Source organism: Saccharomyces cerevisiae, chromosome XIV (assembly GCF_000146045.2).
Source record: "Saccharomyces cerevisiae S288C chromosome XIV, complete sequence".
Classification (NCBI taxonomy): domain Eukaryota; kingdom Fungi; phylum Ascomycota; class Saccharomycetes; order Saccharomycetales; family Saccharomycetaceae; genus Saccharomyces; species Saccharomyces cerevisiae.
In genome coordinates this window covers 559,743-579,413 of record NC_001146.8, presented here as the reverse complement: position 1 = coordinate 579,413, position 19,671 = coordinate 559,743, and the positions used below count along the sequence as shown (strand labels likewise).

General features: G+C 38.5%; 8 protein-coding genes and 3 non-coding genes across 11 annotated transcripts, besides 6 other annotated features; 5 read left to right on the top strand and 6 right to left on the bottom strand.

Annotated features, from left to right (window-relative positions):
* Window positions 1–640: 640 nt before the first annotated feature.
* On the top strand, window positions 641–2,209 carry KTR5 (putative mannosyltransferase; the record flags this gene model as incomplete). Its single annotated transcript, NM_001182868.3, has 1 exon — window positions 641–2,209. One exon carries the CDS (start codon window positions 641–643, stop codon window positions 2,207–2,209), a length of 1,569 nt encoding a protein of 522 aa, NP_014369.3.
* A 166-nt stretch (window positions 2,210–2,375) lies between these two features.
* Window positions 2,376–2,687, bottom strand: HHF2 (histone H4; the record flags this gene model as incomplete). Its single annotated transcript, NM_001182869.1, has 1 exon — window positions 2,376–2,687. The coding sequence occupies one exon, from the start codon at window positions 2,685–2,687 to the stop codon at window positions 2,376–2,378; it is 312 nt and encodes a 103-aa protein (NP_014368.1).
* Window positions 2,688–3,363: 676 nt separating this feature from the next.
* Window positions 3,364–3,774, top strand: HHT2 (histone H3; the record flags this gene model as incomplete). Its single annotated transcript, NM_001182870.1, has 1 exon — window positions 3,364–3,774. The coding sequence occupies one exon, from the start codon at window positions 3,364–3,366 to the stop codon at window positions 3,772–3,774; it is 411 nt and encodes a 136-aa protein (NP_014367.1).
* A 288-nt stretch (window positions 3,775–4,062) lies between these two features.
* Window positions 4,063–4,908, bottom strand: SIW14 (putative tyrosine protein phosphatase SIW14; the record flags this gene model as incomplete). Its single annotated transcript, NM_001182871.3, has 1 exon — window positions 4,063–4,908. One exon carries the CDS (start codon window positions 4,906–4,908, stop codon window positions 4,063–4,065), a length of 846 nt encoding a protein of 281 aa, NP_014366.3.
* Window positions 4,909–5,560: 652 nt separating this feature from the next.
* YNL033W (uncharacterized protein) lies at window positions 5,561–6,415 on the bottom strand (the record flags this gene model as incomplete). The annotated part of the gene is made up of 1 exon (NM_001182872.3): window positions 5,561–6,415. One exon carries the CDS (start codon window positions 6,413–6,415, stop codon window positions 5,561–5,563), a length of 855 nt encoding a protein of 284 aa, NP_014365.3.
* Window positions 6,416–7,098: 683 nt separating this feature from the next.
* Window positions 7,099–8,937, bottom strand: YNL034W (uncharacterized protein; the record flags this gene model as incomplete). The annotated part of the gene is made up of 1 exon (NM_001182873.1): window positions 7,099–8,937. One exon carries the CDS (start codon window positions 8,935–8,937, stop codon window positions 7,099–7,101), a length of 1,839 nt encoding a protein of 612 aa, NP_014364.1.
* Window positions 8,938–9,473: 536 nt separating this feature from the next.
* Window positions 9,474–9,547, top strand: YNCN0012C. Its single transcript has one exon. It is a non-coding gene; the product is annotated as a tRNA-Ile (tRNA).
* A 175-nt stretch (window positions 9,548–9,722) lies between these two features.
* YNL035C (uncharacterized protein) lies at window positions 9,723–10,892 on the top strand (the record flags this gene model as incomplete). The annotated part of the gene is made up of 1 exon (NM_001182874.1): window positions 9,723–10,892. One exon carries the CDS (start codon window positions 9,723–9,725, stop codon window positions 10,890–10,892), a length of 1,170 nt encoding a protein of 389 aa, NP_014363.1.
* Window positions 10,890–11,195: an origin of replication (ARS1423; Putative replication origin; identified in multiple array studies, not yet confirmed by plasmid-based assay).
* Window position 11,196: 1 nt separating this feature from the next.
* On the bottom strand, window positions 11,197–11,299 carry YNCN0011W. The gene is made up of 2 exons: window positions 11,264–11,299; window positions 11,197–11,232 (listed from the first exon to the last, which is right to left on the bottom strand). It is a non-coding gene; the product is annotated as a tRNA-Pro (tRNA).
* A 122-nt stretch (window positions 11,300–11,421) lies between these two features.
* Window positions 11,422–11,754: a long terminal repeat (Ty2 LTR).
* Window positions 11,754–17,050: a mobile genetic element (YNLCTy2-1; Ty2 element, LTR retrotransposon of the Copia (Pseudoviridae) group; contains genes TYA Gag and TYB Pol, encoding proteins involved in structure and function of virus-like particles, flanked by two direct repeats; mutated in S288C).
* Window positions 17,050–17,381: a long terminal repeat (Ty2 LTR).
* Window positions 17,382–17,436: 55 nt separating this feature from the next.
* Window positions 17,437–17,807: a long terminal repeat (Ty4 LTR).
* Window positions 17,808–18,025: 218 nt separating this feature from the next.
* Window positions 18,026–18,303: an origin of replication (ARS1422; Autonomously Replicating Sequence).
* A 345-nt stretch (window positions 18,304–18,648) lies between these two features.
* Window positions 18,649–18,721, top strand: YNCN0010C. Its single transcript has one exon. It is a non-coding gene; the product is annotated as a tRNA-Thr (tRNA).
* Window positions 18,722–18,934: 213 nt separating this feature from the next.
* Window positions 18,935–19,600, bottom strand: NCE103 (carbonate dehydratase NCE103; the record flags this gene model as incomplete). Its single annotated transcript, NM_001182875.3, has 1 exon — window positions 18,935–19,600. One exon carries the CDS (start codon window positions 19,598–19,600, stop codon window positions 18,935–18,937), a length of 666 nt encoding a protein of 221 aa, NP_014362.3.
* Window positions 19,601–19,671: the final 71 nt, after the last annotated feature.

Genomic DNA, 19,671 nt, shown 5'->3' with positions numbered 1-19,671 from the left:
CTAATATGATAAAAAAAATTCAGGTGGGAAAAGTGAGAGGGTAGGCAAGAAGGTCGAAAGGAAAACAAAAAAACGTATCGCTGATATATAGCTCGCTCATGCAAGGCACAAATACAGGGGTAGGGTCCTCGACGTAGTAGACATTCTGCTTCTATAGATATTAATTAGTATAATGTTATTCAAGATAGCTTAGCAATTGTTAAATGCGCGGATGTACTTTTCAGCCCCCAACAGAGGGGCGAAGTTGCAACTAAGCTAAAGTGCAGTCAAAGCTGGAGCTCAACTGCTAACATAATAAGATGTGACTATAGTGCGCCTGGCAAGTTGCATGTTGCACTATATTACGACCAGTAATTTCCCTTGCCGAGCATATATGCCAATTGCCATTACGTGGGATATGGAAGAGGTGGGGTGCTTTTAGGTATTTGCTTTTTCTCTCATTTTTTGGATAGTACACTTTAAGCATGCGGTGTGTGGATGATGCCAAGAAAATTGAAAAATTTGGGCAGGCATTCGAGAAAGGGTCTTCAAAAAAATGCGAAGTAGTAGATATGAGTGCTTCCGTGCACAAATAGTCTTGTTCAATGGAGGTGTCATCAATAAATGTGTCTCAATACGGCACATCGTCATAAGGTAGCAGATGTTGCTAATAAGAAGGACGATAAATGCATTTCTGGGATGTATCCATTGCAATCTTACGGCGACGTGCATCCTGATTGCCTTCGTCATAACCATGTATGTGGTACTTGTATCTGAGCCTGCATCCGTAGACGGAACTATGGGAAATTTTCTTCCGTTTTCCAAGATGGATCTTGCGACGAAGAGGGACAGACCCTTTTATTCGAATTGTGTGAATACTCAGGACTATTTGTTGAATCCATCGTACATCAAGCAGAATGCCTCGTTTGTCATGCTAACAAGGAACGGGGAGCTAGAAGATGTTATCAAGACTATCAACAGTATAGAAGAGCATTTCAATCAGTGGTTCCACTATCCATATGTGTTCTTAAATGACCAGCCGTTTGAAGAGGACTTCAAAGCAAAAGTACGTGATGTTACAGTGGGCGCGCTGGTGGAATTTGGCACTATCGATGAGATATCTTGGAATTTTCCCAGTGACGTAAAGGATACGTTCGAGTTCTACAACGCAATTGAGGATCAAGGTGATAGAAGCATACTTTACGGAAACTTAGAATCATATCATAAGATGTGCCGGTTTTATTCAGGATTATTTTACAAGCACCCGCTAGTACAGAAGTACGAATGGTATTGGAGATTGGAACCCGATGTTGAGTTTTTCTGTGATATTACCTACGATCCCTTTTTGGAGATGCTCCGAACTAATAAGAAATATGGATTTACGATCATCATCCCCGAATTGTATTGGACAGTCCCAAATTTGTTTAGACACACTAAAAGCTTTATCAGTCAAAAAGGCGTTACGCTTGGGTCATTATGGAAACTATTTACAAAGGATTACGACATTTTTGAATCCGATGATCCGGAGTTACGGGACTGGATCAACTATGATTTTCAGGCCAAGGCTAAGATATCCGAAAAGATAGCCATCGAGCAGCTTTTGAAAAAGGGTGATGATTTCCAACAGATAAATGATGACAAAGAGGGAATAATGAATTTGATACATAAGGCTCGCTCTAGGAAGCATATCGTAGAAGACAAATTTTTCAATGAAGAGTACAATCTATGCCATTTCTGGAGTAATTTTGAGATTGCGCGGCTAAGCGTGTTCGACAATGACATTTACAACAGTTTTTTTCAATATTTGGAGAAAAGTGGTGGATTTTGGAAGGAAAGATGGGGGGACGCTCCTGTTCACTCTATTGGATTGTCGCTAACTCTGGATTTGGACGATGTACACTATTTTAGAGACATCGGATATAGACACTCCACAATACAGCATTGTCCACATAATGCCATGGGGAATGAGGAATTCTCCTACTTAGCCAGTGACTCAAAATTCAAACGTAAAAACGCGGCCTACGACGAGGGAAGGGAATTTGGGTGTGGCTGCAGGTGCAGATGTCCCAAGAAAAAGCGTGAAATTGAGGATTCCATGGGTTTCTGCGTAAATATTTGGGTAAATCTGCTTAACCAACAGAGGGGACACGAACGCCACGTCGAAGCACTCAACGGCAATGAAATGGAGGAGCACATAAGGGAAGACTATCTAAGACAGTTCGGAAACTAGTTTCTTTTATTGAGACTTATTTTTAATATATATAGTACATGAAATAATAAAAAACCGAAAAATGCATACATAAGGTTCTATTATATTCCCAATAGAATGATCGTTATTTTATTTTTTGAAAGGCATGAAAATAATTTCAAACACCGATTGTTTAACCACCGATTGTTTAACCACCGAAACCATATAAGGTTCTACCTTGTCTCTTCAAAGCATAAACAACATCCAAAGAAGTAACAGTCTTTCTCTTGGCGTGTTCAGTGTAAGTAACAGAGTCCCTGATGACGGATTCCAAGAAGGATTTCAAGACGGCTCTGACTTCTTCGTAGATCAAACCAGAAATACGCTTGACACCACCTCTTCTAGCTAATCTTCTGATAGCTGGCTTAGTGATACCTTGAATGTTATCTCTTAGAATCTTTCTGTGACGCTTGGCACCACCTTTTCCTAGACCTTTACCACCTTTACCTCTACCGGACATTATTTTATTGTATTGATTGTTGTTTTTGCTACTCTTTTGAACAAGATGTAGGAAAAAAGATAGAGAAAAGAATAAATTAAGCGAAAAAAAAAAAATCTCTTTCACCGCCTCATCCTAATATACTTATATATGATATAACTACATACGCACAAACACGTATGTATCTAGCCGAATAACAACAGCCCAGGCGCGAGTGAACAACATATTAAATTAAACGCCTTCTTGTCAGTTGTTTTGTTCTGGTCTGGTCTGCATTTCGCGCCCGAAAAAGCTTGAGACGCGAAGCTCCCAGAACGTCCTGCCATACAAATGCGAAACTCTCGGTCTAGTACCACTTTCCCGGTGCCAAACGACCACAGTTGTCCGTTCCGAGCACTTCGCATTAAGCGCGTGAAACTATTGGCACGCCCTAAGGGGCTCCTACGGATGGGAGTTGGTCATTTAGCGTTCATTATCGCCCAATGTGACGCACAATCACGGCTATGGCTCGGTGTCAAAACATAGTTTGCGTGATAACAGCGTGTTGTGCTCTCTCGCGTTGCTTCTTGTGACCGCAGTTGTATATAAATAATCTTTTTCTTGTTCTTTTATATAGGACCACTGTTTTGTGACTTCCACTTTGGCCCTTCCAACTGTTCTTCCCCTTTTACTAAAGGATCCAAGCAAACACTCCACAATGGCCAGAACTAAACAAACAGCTAGAAAATCCACTGGTGGTAAAGCCCCAAGAAAACAATTAGCCTCCAAGGCTGCCAGAAAATCCGCCCCATCTACCGGTGGTGTTAAGAAGCCTCACAGATATAAGCCAGGTACTGTTGCCTTGAGAGAAATTAGAAGATTCCAAAAATCTACTGAACTGTTGATCAGAAAGTTACCTTTCCAAAGATTGGTCAGAGAAATCGCTCAAGATTTCAAGACCGACTTGAGATTTCAATCTTCTGCTATCGGTGCTTTGCAAGAATCCGTCGAAGCATACTTAGTCTCTTTGTTTGAAGACACTAATCTGGCTGCTATTCACGCTAAGCGTGTTACTATCCAAAAGAAGGATATCAAATTGGCCAGAAGACTAAGAGGTGAAAGATCATGAATATAAAGCGGGAATTTTTTTTTTTCTATGCATTTAGACTGGGGGGACATCATACAAACATCTCCTTTTTTAATACATTATTCATCTATCTATTCGCAATGCTTTTAACGACATGAGGAGGGTATATATGCTGTAATTTATCGTTTACAGACATAATTGCGGGGCTAATTTTTAGATGCTTAGATAGTATACGTAATTTTATAACCGGCAAGAAACCATGTATAATAATTATCAATAAACATCATTTTCGAAGAGACTAGTTACGTAAAGGTAATCACTGTCTACATATTACCATTGTAGAGGCAACCAGTTGTTTTTACTAGCAATCCTCTTAATTTCGTCATCGTCATACATCTCGATGAACTGCTGATCAAGCGCCCTGGCCTTCGGAAATGCGAAACGTCTGTACTCATCAAAAATCATCGTTAGCGACCAATTTTGTAGTTTTCTTATACAACCAATCAAACACCCCGTTCTATGTTTGCCTCTATTACAATGTATCAGTATCGGTTGATTCGCAGGATTCAACACGATTTCTAGTGCCTTTGTCAGTAGATGAGACGGTATATTAACAAATGGCTCCTTATTACCGCTCATTCCAACTTGATATAATTTTATACCCGTTAACTTCAAAAAATTTAGATTTTCCTGCGGATATTCTTCCGGAATTAGTACCAAGATGGATTTCAACTTTAGTCTTTCATGCAAAAACGAAAAGTTCTCTTGTCGTGGGAAACTGCTACGGTATATCTCCCCAACGACGTGGCTAAAGTTTTCGGGAGGAATCACCTCTTTATTAATGACGTGATTTAGTGTGTTCATTACTTCTATAGTCTTTTGATGGTGCTCATTAGAATCATATCCGTCATCCTCGTCTTCATCAAACTCCTTCCGAGGAATATCTGACTTTTCTTCCCCGTGAAATCGCTTTAGTACTTCGTTAAATTCTACACTGAGGAGCTTGTCTTCTTGAATTATGTTATGGATATCTCTACCATCGCCATTGTCTATCAGTAACTTGCCATCTTCCTTGATTAGTCGTATGATTTCTGCCTCATTTTCTATCAAATCGTCAATCTTGCTGCTGCTTTTCGGATCACTTCCCTCATCATTCTTTGCTTGATATAAACCCATCTCCTTTTAAACTTTAGATGAAAAAGAAAAATTGATCCAGAAGAGAGTAGATAAAAAGCCGAACTGTAGCAAATTCAAAAATTAGAAAGTATTATTTAGTTACTGTCTTCAATTGAATCTTCTTTCCCAGTATCATTATTAAGTATTTCCTTCTCTTGTCTCTCAAGTTAACTCACGCAAAATTATTTTTATTTCCATTCCTTGAATTAAAGCCCAGCTTTTTTTCCATCTGGCGGGAATTGTCTGCTATTTTTTACCCGCGTCATCAAAAATATTGATAGCATAGTCTAATAATCAAACGCTTACAGATCAATAAATACTCATCCCGTAGCGCAGCGTACGTACTGTGCGTTCCAAATCTTGCAATTGCAAGAAGGATGTAAGCGCTTTTTTTAGACATTAATTTTTCCCTTATGTAGCTGGCAAAGTCGATATGTACTATAAAAAGCCATTGCAGTAGTATCATTCCCGGCTGCTTCCAAGTTGGCGAGCCGCAAGACTCAATGCCGCTGTATATTTTTACTGGGAAACAGGTTTGAGTGTTCACAGATTGAAATTTTTATTAATACCTATTAAAGTGAAATACTGACAGATACTATGTACATGTAGGGGTAAGTTGGTGTATGGTGTGTACAGCCAGGAGCAGCTCCATCTATAGCAAGCTTGAAGAGTACATATGGACGCTTAGTAACGTCTGGTTAGGCCGGTCTCTCGATAAAACCGCGAACCCGTTTCTTTCCCCCTGCCAGTCCTCTCTGTTAAGAGTTGAAGCCAGTTTAGTGATGCCGCCCAGTACTTCTATCGTATAATCTCCAAAAAGTGTGTATAGTTCGCTTACAGAGGGCATTTTCGATGAAATATCCGCGAACCCCAAGGCGCTCACTGATCCAGCATCTAAAATCGAAATACTCCCATGGTTGTGGTGGGATAGCGAGTCCAGAGTGTACTGGTCAAAGCATATCTCTGTAAACAAATCGTGGAATGGCACTATCGAGTTTTCTCCGACGGTCATGAGTAGACATTTCTGCCGGTTGCTTCCTTCGAACGGGTACACTAGTTTCTGAGTGATATCCATTTTAGTAAAAGCTTTCCCGACACCCTTTCCGAAGATTCTGCCGACCATTTCCCCAAATCCCAGTCCTACCATTTTTTCCATATCAGCATCGCTATTCAGCTTATTTTCCTGCAGATACTTCAGAAGATAGCCCCAAGCGGTGAGTAGTAGGACAATAAAGTTCAGCGCACAAGAAGTTATTTTCAAAGGACCCTTCCACTTAAATGGTGCGCAGTTGAAAAGAAACTGCATGGTTTGAATTATGTTAGTAGCAGTATTCAAAGCGGTTTCCGCTTTGTTTTGTGGTTGCGGTGCGGCAGTCACAGTTGTGATTTCGGTGATTGTTGACGTAGTAAATACAGTTGTTACATCGACCGAGTGACAAAGTACGGTTAGGGAGGTAACCAACGCAAGGAAAAGGACGGTTGTCCTTGATTCTCTGGAGTAAAGCATGATCTCGCGCACGCTCTTGCTATTGACAGCCTCGTTGTATCAACTTGTGTTTAGGAAAGGAGGCAGAATAAAGATTAAAAATGGAAGAAAAGACTCAATGGTTCCAGCGAAACAAAGATGCTTGAAAAAAAAAATAATTCAGAAACGAGTCTCTTGTCAGGAAAGCAGTGTCAGGAAAACAGTGTCTGTTCTATAGTTTGTGTTGTGTCCCTCAAGCACTTTTGTTGTTAAAAAACCTTGCTAAAGTTTTGTACAGGTTTATACCGTTGTGCAAAAACTGCTGCTAGGATAACTGAACAGTTGTTTCTGTGGCAGATGTCGTGAATAGGCGCCTTTATTTTAAGGGTCCAGTGATTCGCGATGTGAATAAATACGCGCGCCGCTCTCGAAGGAACCTTTTGAGGCTGCTTCTGTCGATAAGAAGGCTTGGCAAAGGCCTTTGCTTTACTGCTTCTTTCCCGCCTTTTTGGTGCATTGGGTTAATTGATGAATATGCGTAAAATTTAAATCAGACTATGAAAACATATATAACAACTATTACAAGAGGGAAGTGGTAGTCTACTTGAAGAGGCGCGCCAGAAGAAAACGGTGGTAAGTACGAAGTTATGTGTAGACTAACTTGCTCGTTAAAAGTATTTCGTCAGCCGTGCCAAACAGTTCGAACTATCGGAACTTCTGACGGTTCACTGATGTACAAAAGTTGAGAGCCATTTTCGTAACCGGCTTTTTGTCCCATGCTCAGAAGGATGCATTGGTACGGTCACTTCGATATTCCTTCTCTGTGAGTGGAGCCAGAGCTTTTTGTTAGTTTCTAGTTCTGTTGCTGTGCGAGACTCACGAACAAGTAGTAGCCGGCATGGTTTAGATGGTTCTGGCACGGTAAGCTGAGGAGCGCTATTATGGTTGCGGGTAGTACAGTCATTAGAAGGTGGAATAGATTCCTTGCATATGTCTATCAGTGCCTGAAACGCCCTCTCAATGAGGGAGGTGCCAGGACTCAAAATTAAGGATTGTTCGGCGGGATGCGGTAAGCCTTCGTATACTAGGTTGTTGGACGGAAAAATCTGATACGGCTTGATCTGAATGTTAGGATCGACCTTACTGTCTAAAGTATCGAGAGTGATGTTTCCTTTTCGGTTTAAAGACTTCTTCTCGCCGACATCGAGAGAAAAATGAATGTGATCAAGAACCAGATCTATTTCTCTTTGTGTGTTTTTCCAGGGACAAAAAATGGAGTAGGGCTCAATCCTCTGGAAACCTTCGTATTTGTATTGGTATGAATAAAAACGGCACTCTGCTTCCTCCATAAGTTGGTCGTAGCTGGGCATTGTATCGAAGTTGAAGGGTCTCTTCCAGAATGGAATACTTTTATTTGAGGGATTGTAGTACCTTCTGGGCTCAGATTGTTCGTCTAAAAGCAGGTATTGAACAGCTATCATCTTGCGCTCAAATTTAAATTCGAGGGAATCGTAGTCAATGTTCTTTGTACTTCTCAGAAAGAGTGGACAGTATTTTCCCATTTTGCTTTCAAACCAGTTCTGTGGCCTGTCAAGGTACTGTTGCATGTATGAAGGAACTACAGTAGTCAACGTGTGGTTAGACTGGGAAAATTCCGCTGCGGACCCGACGCTGCAGCTTATATTTTGATTGCGGGGAGCAGGAGCGCAGGCATCTTGTTTAGATTTTTGGCTTGGATAATGTTTGTGGTGATCAGTGGAATTTATTGGGCAGTAAATTTCAGTTGGAATGATAGATTCATTCGTCTCTTTTGTTCTGGAGTCCTTGGTGCGGCGGAAATCAAAGCAAGTCACTTCTGCGTTAAGCGATGCGAAATTGCCGTCTGGAAATGACGATATGTGGGGAGAATGAGGAGGATTCCATGACGAATAAACTGATGAGGATGTGCTAACAGATGAGGTTAGTGAGGGTACCGATTCGTTGTTTTCTGACGCAGAGTCTGTTGTGGGAGATGTGGTAGCGTTATTTCTTTGCACAAGAGAAGGTGGGAGCATAGCACGGTTGTGGGAGGAGGAAGAAAGCATTACGTTGCAACTATCATTTACGGAGTGGGATAAGAGGTAGGAGGTTGTCATAGCGGTGCTTTCTTCCTGGTGCATGGCAGAAGACGTTGGCAGTAATTCGTTTATTATGGTGACATTGTCGTGATTAGAAAGGACTGTCTCTTTTACCATTGCCTCGGGTATGTTTTTTGACGCTTGCCCTGAACTTACTCCAGAGCAAGCCTCAGTAGAAGAATGACCGGAATGATTCCTCTTATACACGTTCCAGAGCGGAGCATTCTTGACATCATAAAAAAAGTTGCTGACAGGATCTTTGGACTGGTTGACGTTAAGTGGTTCCGTAGCTGGTCTGATGTTTTCTTGTACGGTATCACTGACGGCTGAGAAACCTTCAGAGGAACCGCTTTCGGGAACAGACTTGGAGGATTGCAAATTAAGCCATTGAAAGTCTAGCCCAACCTTGTTGCAAAAGGCCTTGAACTCCTGGAAAGATGTAGACATTATGTGGGCGAAAAACAAAATTAGACCAACGCTTTAGCAAATTTTTTCAACCTCAAATTGATATTTGAAGATTAGATCGGATGGTTTTTTTTCCTGTGGTGTAGGCCAAGCTTAAACAAGGTTTTAAGTGAAAGTGGAAATAATTGTGATAAACATGCGGAAAGAGTGCCAGCCTTAAATAATTCCGCATTGTTGCTATGTCGTTTTGTTTTTGTTTTTGTTTTCGTCTTATTGGTATTTGTTCATTTTACGACCACAAAGGATCCAGGGCTTCTACTTGCACAGGGAGGGTTGCTTGGTTAATACAATACAAACGTCAGAGATATTAAGATTTGTAAAGGGTGCATTCAATGAGTTTTTCCTCAATGTGCCCTAGAAAGGAAGTAGTACGAACATTTCTCAGTCGGAGTTTGCCGGAAATTCGAATGACAGTGTAAGTTGAGTTTTGTGGCACAGGGATAATGAGCGGTGGTGCTGGCACACAGTAGTGACGTTGGTTTGGTAGTGTGGAGGGACGGTGGAAAACAGATAACAGTGGTCTCTTGGCCCAGTTGGTTAAGGCACCGTGCTAATAACGCGGGGATCAGCGGTTCGATCCCGCTAGAGACCATTCTTTTTTTTTGCATTGGCAATGTGATTTATAAAAGTTTTCTTAGTCCAGATTGTAAAAATGTTAGATGGGACTACAGTGCACGTACGCAGTCATTAGGACATAGGCACTGGCTCGTCTTACTGTGTAAATAAAAACTACTTAAGTTCGAGAATCTCAAATTAACTTCTAGAGCATGGCTAGTTATTCTTTAGTTGAATCGAATTCTTTCGGGTCAGAAAATTGGTGTCTTAAGTTACAGCCTAGTTATAAACATGGTCTTTTAACTGGATTAAGTAATGGCGAAATACGTTTGCTAGACTGGAGTACTGGTAAATCAGTACAAAAGATTAAGGCGAGCGAAACTGCAATCAATGATATGAAGGTCATCGGTAGCGACTTCTCTGCTGGTCATCTAGTTAGTAGCGCCTCTATCGACGCGGTGAAAGTTTTCGATATAAGGACGAATGACCGCATTGCTCAAATTCAAAACGAGGCCAACTCCCCCTTTATTTCCTTAGATTCTCGTCATGGTCTATTGGCCTGTGGTACCGAATTGCAGGGAATTGACGCTGCTGTATACATATATGATATTCGCAAATGGGACACTCCATTGAGATCATTAATTGACTCTCACCATGATGACGTTACCTGTATTAAATTTCATCCTTCTGACGTCAATATTTTGCTCAGTGGTTCAACTGATGGTTACACGAACATTTATGACTTGAAACAAGATGAGGAGGAGGACGCTTTACACCAAGTTATTAATTATGCGTCAATACATTCCTGTGGATGGTTGTCCCCAAAGAGGATATTTACACTATCACATATGGAAACATTTGCAATTCACGAATTGAACGACAAATCTGACGAATTGAAAGAGCCACAACCCTTGGACTTTGGTGATGTAAGAGAAATATGGAACTGTGACTACGTGGTAGATATTTACCCTGGACTCATTGCAACCGGTAAAACCCAAGAAAATTGTGGAGAGTTGTGCCTCCTACCATTTAAAGATGAGAAGGTGGATACTGAAAACGGTATTGTTATCCCACACGCCCATGGAGACGAGGTCGTCAGAGATATTTTTATACCAGCACAACATAGCAACATGTTATACTCCTGTGGTGAAGATGGTTGCGTTAAAATTTGGGAAAACAAACAGGGGCCGTTAGATATTCCAGAAAATTTTTGGGATTACTCTAAAAAAATGAACGTCTTAGGAGATGACGACAGAGAAGGTTCCATTAATTTAGACGAACCTCTTATTATTCAAAAAGAATCGGTTTCCACGAGGCCAAGGAAGGAGAAACACAAGAAAGCCAAGAAACATTCCATGAAAAGTCGTTTCAAACCATACTAGTTTCATAAAGACAATACATCTAAAGAGATGCCTAACATCTGCAAGAGATTTCGGCAGAACTACTCTATAACTTAAAAAACGAAGCATACATTCCAAACAAGTTGATACTTCTAGATCATAGTTTATCTTCATAGGGCTTCTTTTGTTGGTACAATGTTATAACAACTATATTTCTGCTATATAGAGTATTAATGCATTTTTTTTTTTTATCTCCAGCATTAAACGTGCACGCTTCTATAAGGTGGAAAAAAAATACTAGAAAAGGAATAAGTGAAACACCACGTTGATGGTGAAAAAATATAAAGGGGCGAGCTGGGAATTGAACCCAGGGCCTCTCGCATGCTTTGTCTTCCTGTTTAGGCAGGAAGTCGCCCAAAGCGAGAATCATACCACTAGACCACACGCCCGATTATTTTATGGTGATTTCTGTCTCACAGGAAATTGTTATCAAAGGATAAATAGCATATTTGTCTTAAAGAAGGTTTTATAAATAGACATGCAGAATGTACTTATCAGTGGTATTGGAATGTGTTGGAATAAAAATCAACTATCATCTACTAACTAGTATTTACGTTACTAGTATATTATCATATACGGTGTTAGAAGATGACGCAAATGATGAGAAATAGTCATCTAAATTAGTGGAAGCTGAAACGCAAGGATTGATAATGTAATAGGATCAATGAATATTAACATATAAAATGATGATAATAATATTTATAGAATTGTATAGAATTGCAGATTCCCTTTTATGGATTCCTAAATCCTCGAGGAGAACTTCTAGTATATCTACATACCTAATATTATTGCCTTATAAAAAATGGAATCCCAACAATTACATCAAAATCCACATTTTTCTTCATGGTAGCGCCTATGCTTCGGTTACTTCTAAGGAAGTCCCATCAAATCAAGATCCGTTAGCCGTTTCAGCTTCCAATTTACCGGAATTTGATAGAGATTCCACTAAGGTTAATTCTCAACAAGAGACAACACCTGGGACATCAGCTGTTCCAGAGAACCATCATCATGTCTCTCCTCAACCTGCTTCAGTACCACCTCCACAGAATGGACAGTACCAACAGCACGGCATGATGACCCCAAACAAAGCTATGGCCTCTAACTGGGCACATTACCAACAACCATCTATGATGACGTGTTCACATTATCAAACGTCACCTGCGTATTATCAACCGGACCCACACTATCCGTTGCCACGGTATATCCCACCACTGAGTACTTCCTCACCTGATCCAATCGATTTAAAAAATCAACACTCTGAAATACCTCAAGCTAAGACAAAGGTGGGAAATAACGTCTTACCACCACACACTTTAACATCAGAAGAAAACTTTTCTACATGGGTTAAATTTTACATCAGATTTTTGAAGAACTCTAATCTCGGTGACATCATTCCAAATGACCAGGGTGAAATCAAAAGACAAATGACTTATGAAGAACATGCGTATATATACAATACCTTCCAAGCATTTGCCCCATTTCATTTATTGCCAACATGGGTAAAACAAATTTTAGAAATTAATTATGCTGACATCCTTACAGTCCTTTGTAAAAGTGTGTCCAAAATGCAAACTAACAATCAAGAATTAAAGGATTGGATAGCTCTTGCCAACCTTGAGTACGACGGAAGTACATCTGCTGATACATTTGAAATTACAGTCAGTACGATCATTCAGAGGCTAAAAGAAAACAATATCAATGTTAGCGACAGATTGGCCTGTCAACTAATACTTAAAGGTCTATCCGGTGACTTCAAATACCTACGTAATCAATATCGTACCAAAACGAACATGAAACTTTCCCAATTATTCGCTGAAATTCAGTTAATATATGACGAAAATAAAATCATGAATCTAAATAAACCGTCCCAATACAAACAACACAGCGAATACAAAAATGTTTCTCGCACATCTCCAAACACGACTAACACAAAGGTTACAACTCGTAATTATCAGAGAACAAATAGTTCAAAACCAAGAGCAGCAAAAGCTCACAATATTGCTACATCTAGTAAATTCTCAAGGGTGAACAATGATCACATTAATGAATCAACCGTTTCATCACAATACTTAAGCGATGACAACGAACTTAGTCTTAGGCCAGCAACAGAAAGAATCTAAGCCAACACACACAGTAGACTCGAATGACGAACTACCTGATCACCTTCTTATTGATTCAGGAGCTTCGCAAACGCTTGTCAGATCAGCCCATTATTTACACCATGCAACACCCAATTCTGAAATAAACATAGTCGATGCTCAAAAACAAGACATTCCTATAAATGCCATTGGTAATCTTCACTTCAACTTTCAGAACGGCACCAAAACATCAATAAAAGCACTACACACACCAAACATAGCCTATGATCTATTAAGTTTGAGTGAGCTGGCTAATCAAAATATTACTGCCTGCTTTACCAGAAACACTTTAGAAAGATCGGATGGTACAGTACTAGCTCCCATAGTCAAACATGGAGACTTTTACTGGTTATCTAAAAAATACCTAATTCCTTCGCACATTTCAAAGCTAACAATAAACAACGTCAACAAAAGCAAAAGCGTAAATAAATATCCATATCCGTTAATACATCGAATGCTTGGACATGCTAACTTCCGAAGTATTCAGAAGTCTCTTAAGAAGAATGCAGTTACATATTTGAAGGAATCGGATATTGAATGGTCTAACGCTAGCACATATCAATGTCCTGACTGTCTAATCGGCAAAAGCACGAAACATAGACATGTCAAAGGATCACGACTAAAGTACCAAGAATCATATGAGCCTTTTCAGTACTTGCATACCGATATATTTGGTCCTGTACATCACTTACCGAAAAGTGCACCTTCTTACTTTATATCGTTTACAGATGAGAAAACCAGATTCCAATGGGTGTACCCATTACACGACCGTCGTGAAGAATCTATCCTCAATGTTTTTACATCGATATTAGCATTTATTAAGAACCAATTCAATGCTCGCGTTCTAGTTATCCAGATGGATCGTGGCTCCGAGTACACTAACAAAACTCTTCATAAGTTCTTTACGAACAGAGGTATTACTGCATGCTATACAACCACGGCAGATTCTAGAGCACACGGTGTCGCTGAACGATTAAATCGTACTTTATTAAACGATTGTCGCACACTGCTTCATTGCAGTGGTCTACCAAATCATCTATGGTTCTCAGCAGTCGAATTTTCTACTATAATCAGAAATTCATTAGTCTCACCAAAAAACGATAAATCCGCAAGACAACATGCAGGTTTAGCTGGACTGGACATTACTACTATACTACCTTTCGGTCAACCGGTTATAGTTAACAACCATAATCCCGACTCGAAAATACATCCTCGTGGCATTCCAGGTTACGCCTTACATCCGTCACGAAACTCTTATGGCTATATTATCTATCTTCCATCATTAAAAAAGACAGTAGATACTACCAATTACGTTATATTACAAAACAAGCAAACGAAATTGGACCAGTTCGACTACGATACACTCACTTTTGATGATGATCTCAATCGTTTAACAGCCCATAACCAATCTTTTATTGAACAAAATGAAACGGAGCAGTCATATGATCAAAATACAGAATCTGATCATGACTATCAATCGGAGATTGAAATAAACTCTGATCCTCTAGTGAACGACTTCTCGTCCCAATCAATAAACCCTTTACAATTAGACAAGGAACCAGTCCAAAAAGTACGTGCACCAAAAGAAGTTGATGCCGACATATCTGAATACAATATTCTTCCATCTACTATACGATCTCGTACACCCCATATCATTAATAAAGAGAGTACCGAAATGGTTGGTACCGTTGAATCAGATACTACTTCACCTAGACACTCGTCTACCTTCACTGCACGAAACCAAAAGCGACCTGGTAGTCCCAATGATATGATTGATTTGACCTCACAGGATAGAGTTAATTATGGACTTGAAAACATCAAAACTACACGTTTGGGTGGTACGGAGGAACCATATATTCAACGAAATAGTGATACAAATATCAAATACAGGACTACAAATAGTACGCCCTCAATAGATGACCGTTCGTCCAACAGTGAATCCACTACTCCCATCATCTCCATAGAAACAAAGGCTGTATGTGATAATACACCCTCCATTGATACGGATCCGCCAGAATATCGATCTTCTGACCATGCGACTCCTAATATAATGCCTGACAAATCCTCAAAAAATGTTACGGCTGATTCTATTCTTGACGACCTCCCACTTCCTGACTTAACCCATCAATCTCCTACGGACACTTCTGATGTTTCAAAAGATATTCCACACATACACTCTCGTCAGACTAATTCCAGTTTGGGTGGTATGGATGATTCTAATGTTCTGACTACTACCAAAAGTAAGAAAAGATCATTAGAAGATAATGAAACTGAAATTGAGGTATCCCGAGACACATGGAATAATAAGAATATGAGAAGTCTGGAACCACCAAGATCGAAGAAACGCATAAATTTAATTGCAGCAATAAAAGGAGTGAAATCGATCAAACCAGTTCGAACGACCTTAAGATATGATGAAGCAATTACTTATAATAAAGACAACAAAGAAAAAGACAGATATGTTGAAGCTTATCATAAAGAAATTAGCCAACTATTGAAAATGAACACTTGGGATACAAACAAATATTATGATAGAAATGACATAGATCCTAAAAAAGTAATAAACTCAATGTTTATATTTAACAAGAAACGTGATGGTACACACAAAGCTAGATTTGTTGCAAGAGGCGACATTCAACACCCCGATACATATGATTCTGATATGCAATCCAATACCGTACATCACTATGCACTGATGACGTCACTGTCAATCGCATTAGACAACGACTATTATATCACACAGCTGGACATATCCTCTGCTTACTTATATGCTGATATCAAAGAAGAATTATACATAAGACCTCCACCACATTTAGGTTTGAATGATAAATTACTACGTTTGAGAAAATCACTCTATGGTTTGAAACAAAGTGGTGCAAACTGGTATGAAACCATTAAATCATATTTAATAAATTGTTGCGACATGCAAGAAGTTCGCGGATGGTCATGCGTATTTAAAAATAGTCAAGTAACAATTTGCTTATTCGTTGATGATATGATATTATTCAGCAAAGACTTAAATGCAAATAAGAAAATCATAACAACACTCAAGAAACAATACGATACAAAGATAATAAATCTGGGTGAAAGTGATAACGACATTCAGTACGACATACTTGGATTAGAGATCAAATATCAAAGAAGCAAGTACATGAAATTAGGTATGGAAAAATCCTTGACAGAAAAATTACCCAAACTAAACGTACCTTTGAACCCAAAAGGAAAGAAACTTAGAGCTCCAGGTCAACCAGGTCATTATATAGACCAGGATGAACTAGAAATAGATGAAGATGAATACAAAGAGAAAGTACATGAAATGCAAAAGTTGATTGGTCTAGCTTCATATGTTGGATATAAATTTAGATTTGACTTACTATACTACATCAACACACTTGCTCAACATATACTATTCCCCTCTAGGCAAGTTTTAGACATGACATATGAGTTAATACAATTCATGTGGGACACTAGAGATAAACAATTAATATGGCACAAAAACAAACCTACCAAGCCAGATAATAAACTAGTCGCAATAAGCGATGCTTCATATGGTAACCAACCATATTACAAGTCACAAATTGGTAACATTTTCCTACTCAACGGAAAAGTGATTGGAGGAAAGTCGACAAAGGCTTCGTTAACATGCACTTCAACTACAGAAGCAGAAATACACGCAGTCAGTGAAGCTATTCCGCTATTGAATAACCTCAGTCACCTTGTGCAAGAACTTAACAAGAAACCAATTATTAAAGGCTTACTTACTGATAGTAGATCAACGATCAGTATAATTAAGTCTACAAATGAAGAGAAATTTAGAAACAGATTTTTTGGCACAAAGGCAATGAGACTTAGAGATGAAGTATCAGGTAATAATTTATACGTATACTACATCGAGACCAAGAAGAACATTGCTGATGTGATGACAAAACCTCTTCCGATAAAAACATTTAAACTATTAACTAACAAATGGATTCATTAGATCTATTACATTATGGGTGGTATGTTGGAATAAAAATCAACTATCATCTACTAACTAGTATTTACGTTACTAGTATATTATCATATACGGTGTTAGAAGATGACGCAAATGATGAGAAATAGTCATCTAAATTAGTGGAAGCTGAAACGCAAGGATTGATAATGTAATAGGATCAATGAATATTAACATATAAAATGATGATAATAATATTTATAGAATTGTATAGAATTGCAGATTCCCTTTTATGGATTCCTAAATCCTCGAGGAGAACTTCTAGTATATCTACATACCTAATATTATTGCCTTATAAAAAATGGAATCCCAACAATTACATCAAAATCCACATTCTTTTCAGAATGAAACTCTAACATCATCTGTTTAGTATTATTTGTAATACTAGCATGGTATCTGTTGATAATTAGAGGTTAAAAATTAGTATTAATGAAGAAGTGAGTACTGATCTTCTTATACTAAATAAGAGAGGTATATAAAACACACGCCGATTGGTCATATTAATCATGACCAATATAATAGTGATTCCGGTAGTTACTATACATTGATGTGACGACTCATATTCCTCATATATGTACCTACCATATCATGTTCAACTAATAGATCTTTAACACAGCTTCAGTATTGTCTGAGCTTCTCGTTTAACATTCCTTCTGCAATAGGCGCAATCACACTTAAACGTATACGAGTTGTACATTAATATACGATGTAAGCATTAGATTGTTACCATAGCAACTCATGTTACTATTAATTACTCTCGTTCCAACAGTATCATATGCGATGTAAAAAGAAGACATAAAGATTGAAAACAAATCATTAAATTTGATGGAAAGTTGAAATGCAAGGATTGATAATGTAATAGGATAATGAATGTTAGAATTGTGCAAGGATTTGACAACTGTTTCTATGTTTTATGTTATCTTCTTACGATCCATATTATAATAATACTGGTAATACAAATACTAGTCCATTGACGATCTATGATTCTTTTTCCAACACACGTAATACCGCTATTATTTATTCTTTTATACTCCTTTTTCTTCTTTGTTCACATTTAGTTTTTGAAAAGAAGTAATCAAAAAAAAATAAAAAACAAATAAACACATATGCAAATATGTTCTATCAAAGAGGTATATGAAACTGTTTGAATGTAAATCAAATATTATTGCGATTAAAAGCAACACTGCCAGAATTTACTTTTTCTTACTTATAGTGCTAACACTAACAAGTTCCTTTAAATTATAGGAGTTTATTCCTGTGAAGCCGAATCTGCCTGTCTCTCACGCAGCAAACTTAATTATCCAAGATATTAATGGAACTTCGAATCCAACTCAAAATTATTTTTTTTACGTACTTTCTCCCCTATCGAAGTTTCCTAGAACACTACTTTTCATATATGTTGTTATCGTTACCATTTGGATCATGTGCCTTTGCCAACTTCAATATAGTTTGCGATTACTCTTTTAAGTAATCATTTGATGCTTTACTTGTAATATAGTCGTTAATGCTTAGTGTGTGCTACAGCGTTTCAACTTGACAAACATTGATGGGAAAAGCAACTTCAATTCGTTATATCTGACATTTGCTGGATCACAGACCGTAATAACGGGCTTCTATGGCCAAGTTGGTAAGGCGCCACACTAGTAATGTGGAGATCATCGGTTCAAATCCGATTGGAAGCATAATTTTTTTTCCATCATTCCTATTCAAAAGGTAAGATAGTGTATATCTGAACATGGAATGTGCAATTAAGACATTTATTTAAGTGTGATTTCTTTTTTTTTATAAAAGTTATAATGCATAATTTATATGAGTGGGGCTAAATATCCCCGTCTACTTTGTAAATGTCTTTCTATTTCAATGAATATTATATAAGTATATCGGTGAGGCTAAAACTATTTTGGGGTAACTTTTGTGTAAGTGCTAACTGTTTGCAGTAGACCGTCCTCTACGTTGTAAAGCAGACCGTATACCTGTAATTCTCCATTTTGTACAGCAGTTTGCACAGTAGGGTTTTCAATAATCCTATTAAACTGCCTTTTGACGTTACAGTGCGACAGGTAATGAGATTTTTCACGTTGCGTTTTCAAATGGATCAAATTTTGTGACTCTTCATGGTACATGGTGTCAATATCGTCTAAGTACTTGTACAGATGAGAACAGTTAACTTTTGGTAAGGCTTCCCTTTGGTTAGTTAAACATGTCTTTATACCACCACAATCAGTGTGGCCACAAATAATAACTTTGTTAACTTTTAGACAAATAATGGCAAACTCTAAAGTGGCCTTCAAAGTTAAATCCTCTGAGTGACATATGTTAGCAACATTTTTCCAAGTGAACACTTCGCCGGGCAAGACACCTAAACAGTTTTCGTTGTAACGCGAATCGGAGCAGCCGATGAAAAGAGTGTGAGGGGACTGGCCCTTCGCATTGTGATCTGGGAACAAAGTTGGCTGTATGTTGTTCATCTGGGAGGCCCATTTGGCATTGGCGGCCAAGATATCTTGTAGGTTTGAGTTGTGACTCAATGTGAATATAGATGAAGATTCGGTAGCGCTCATTCTGATGTGTAATAATTGAAATTTGTAGTCTTAGCTGTAGTTGATGTGGTTGGGGTTTTCAGAAGAAAACG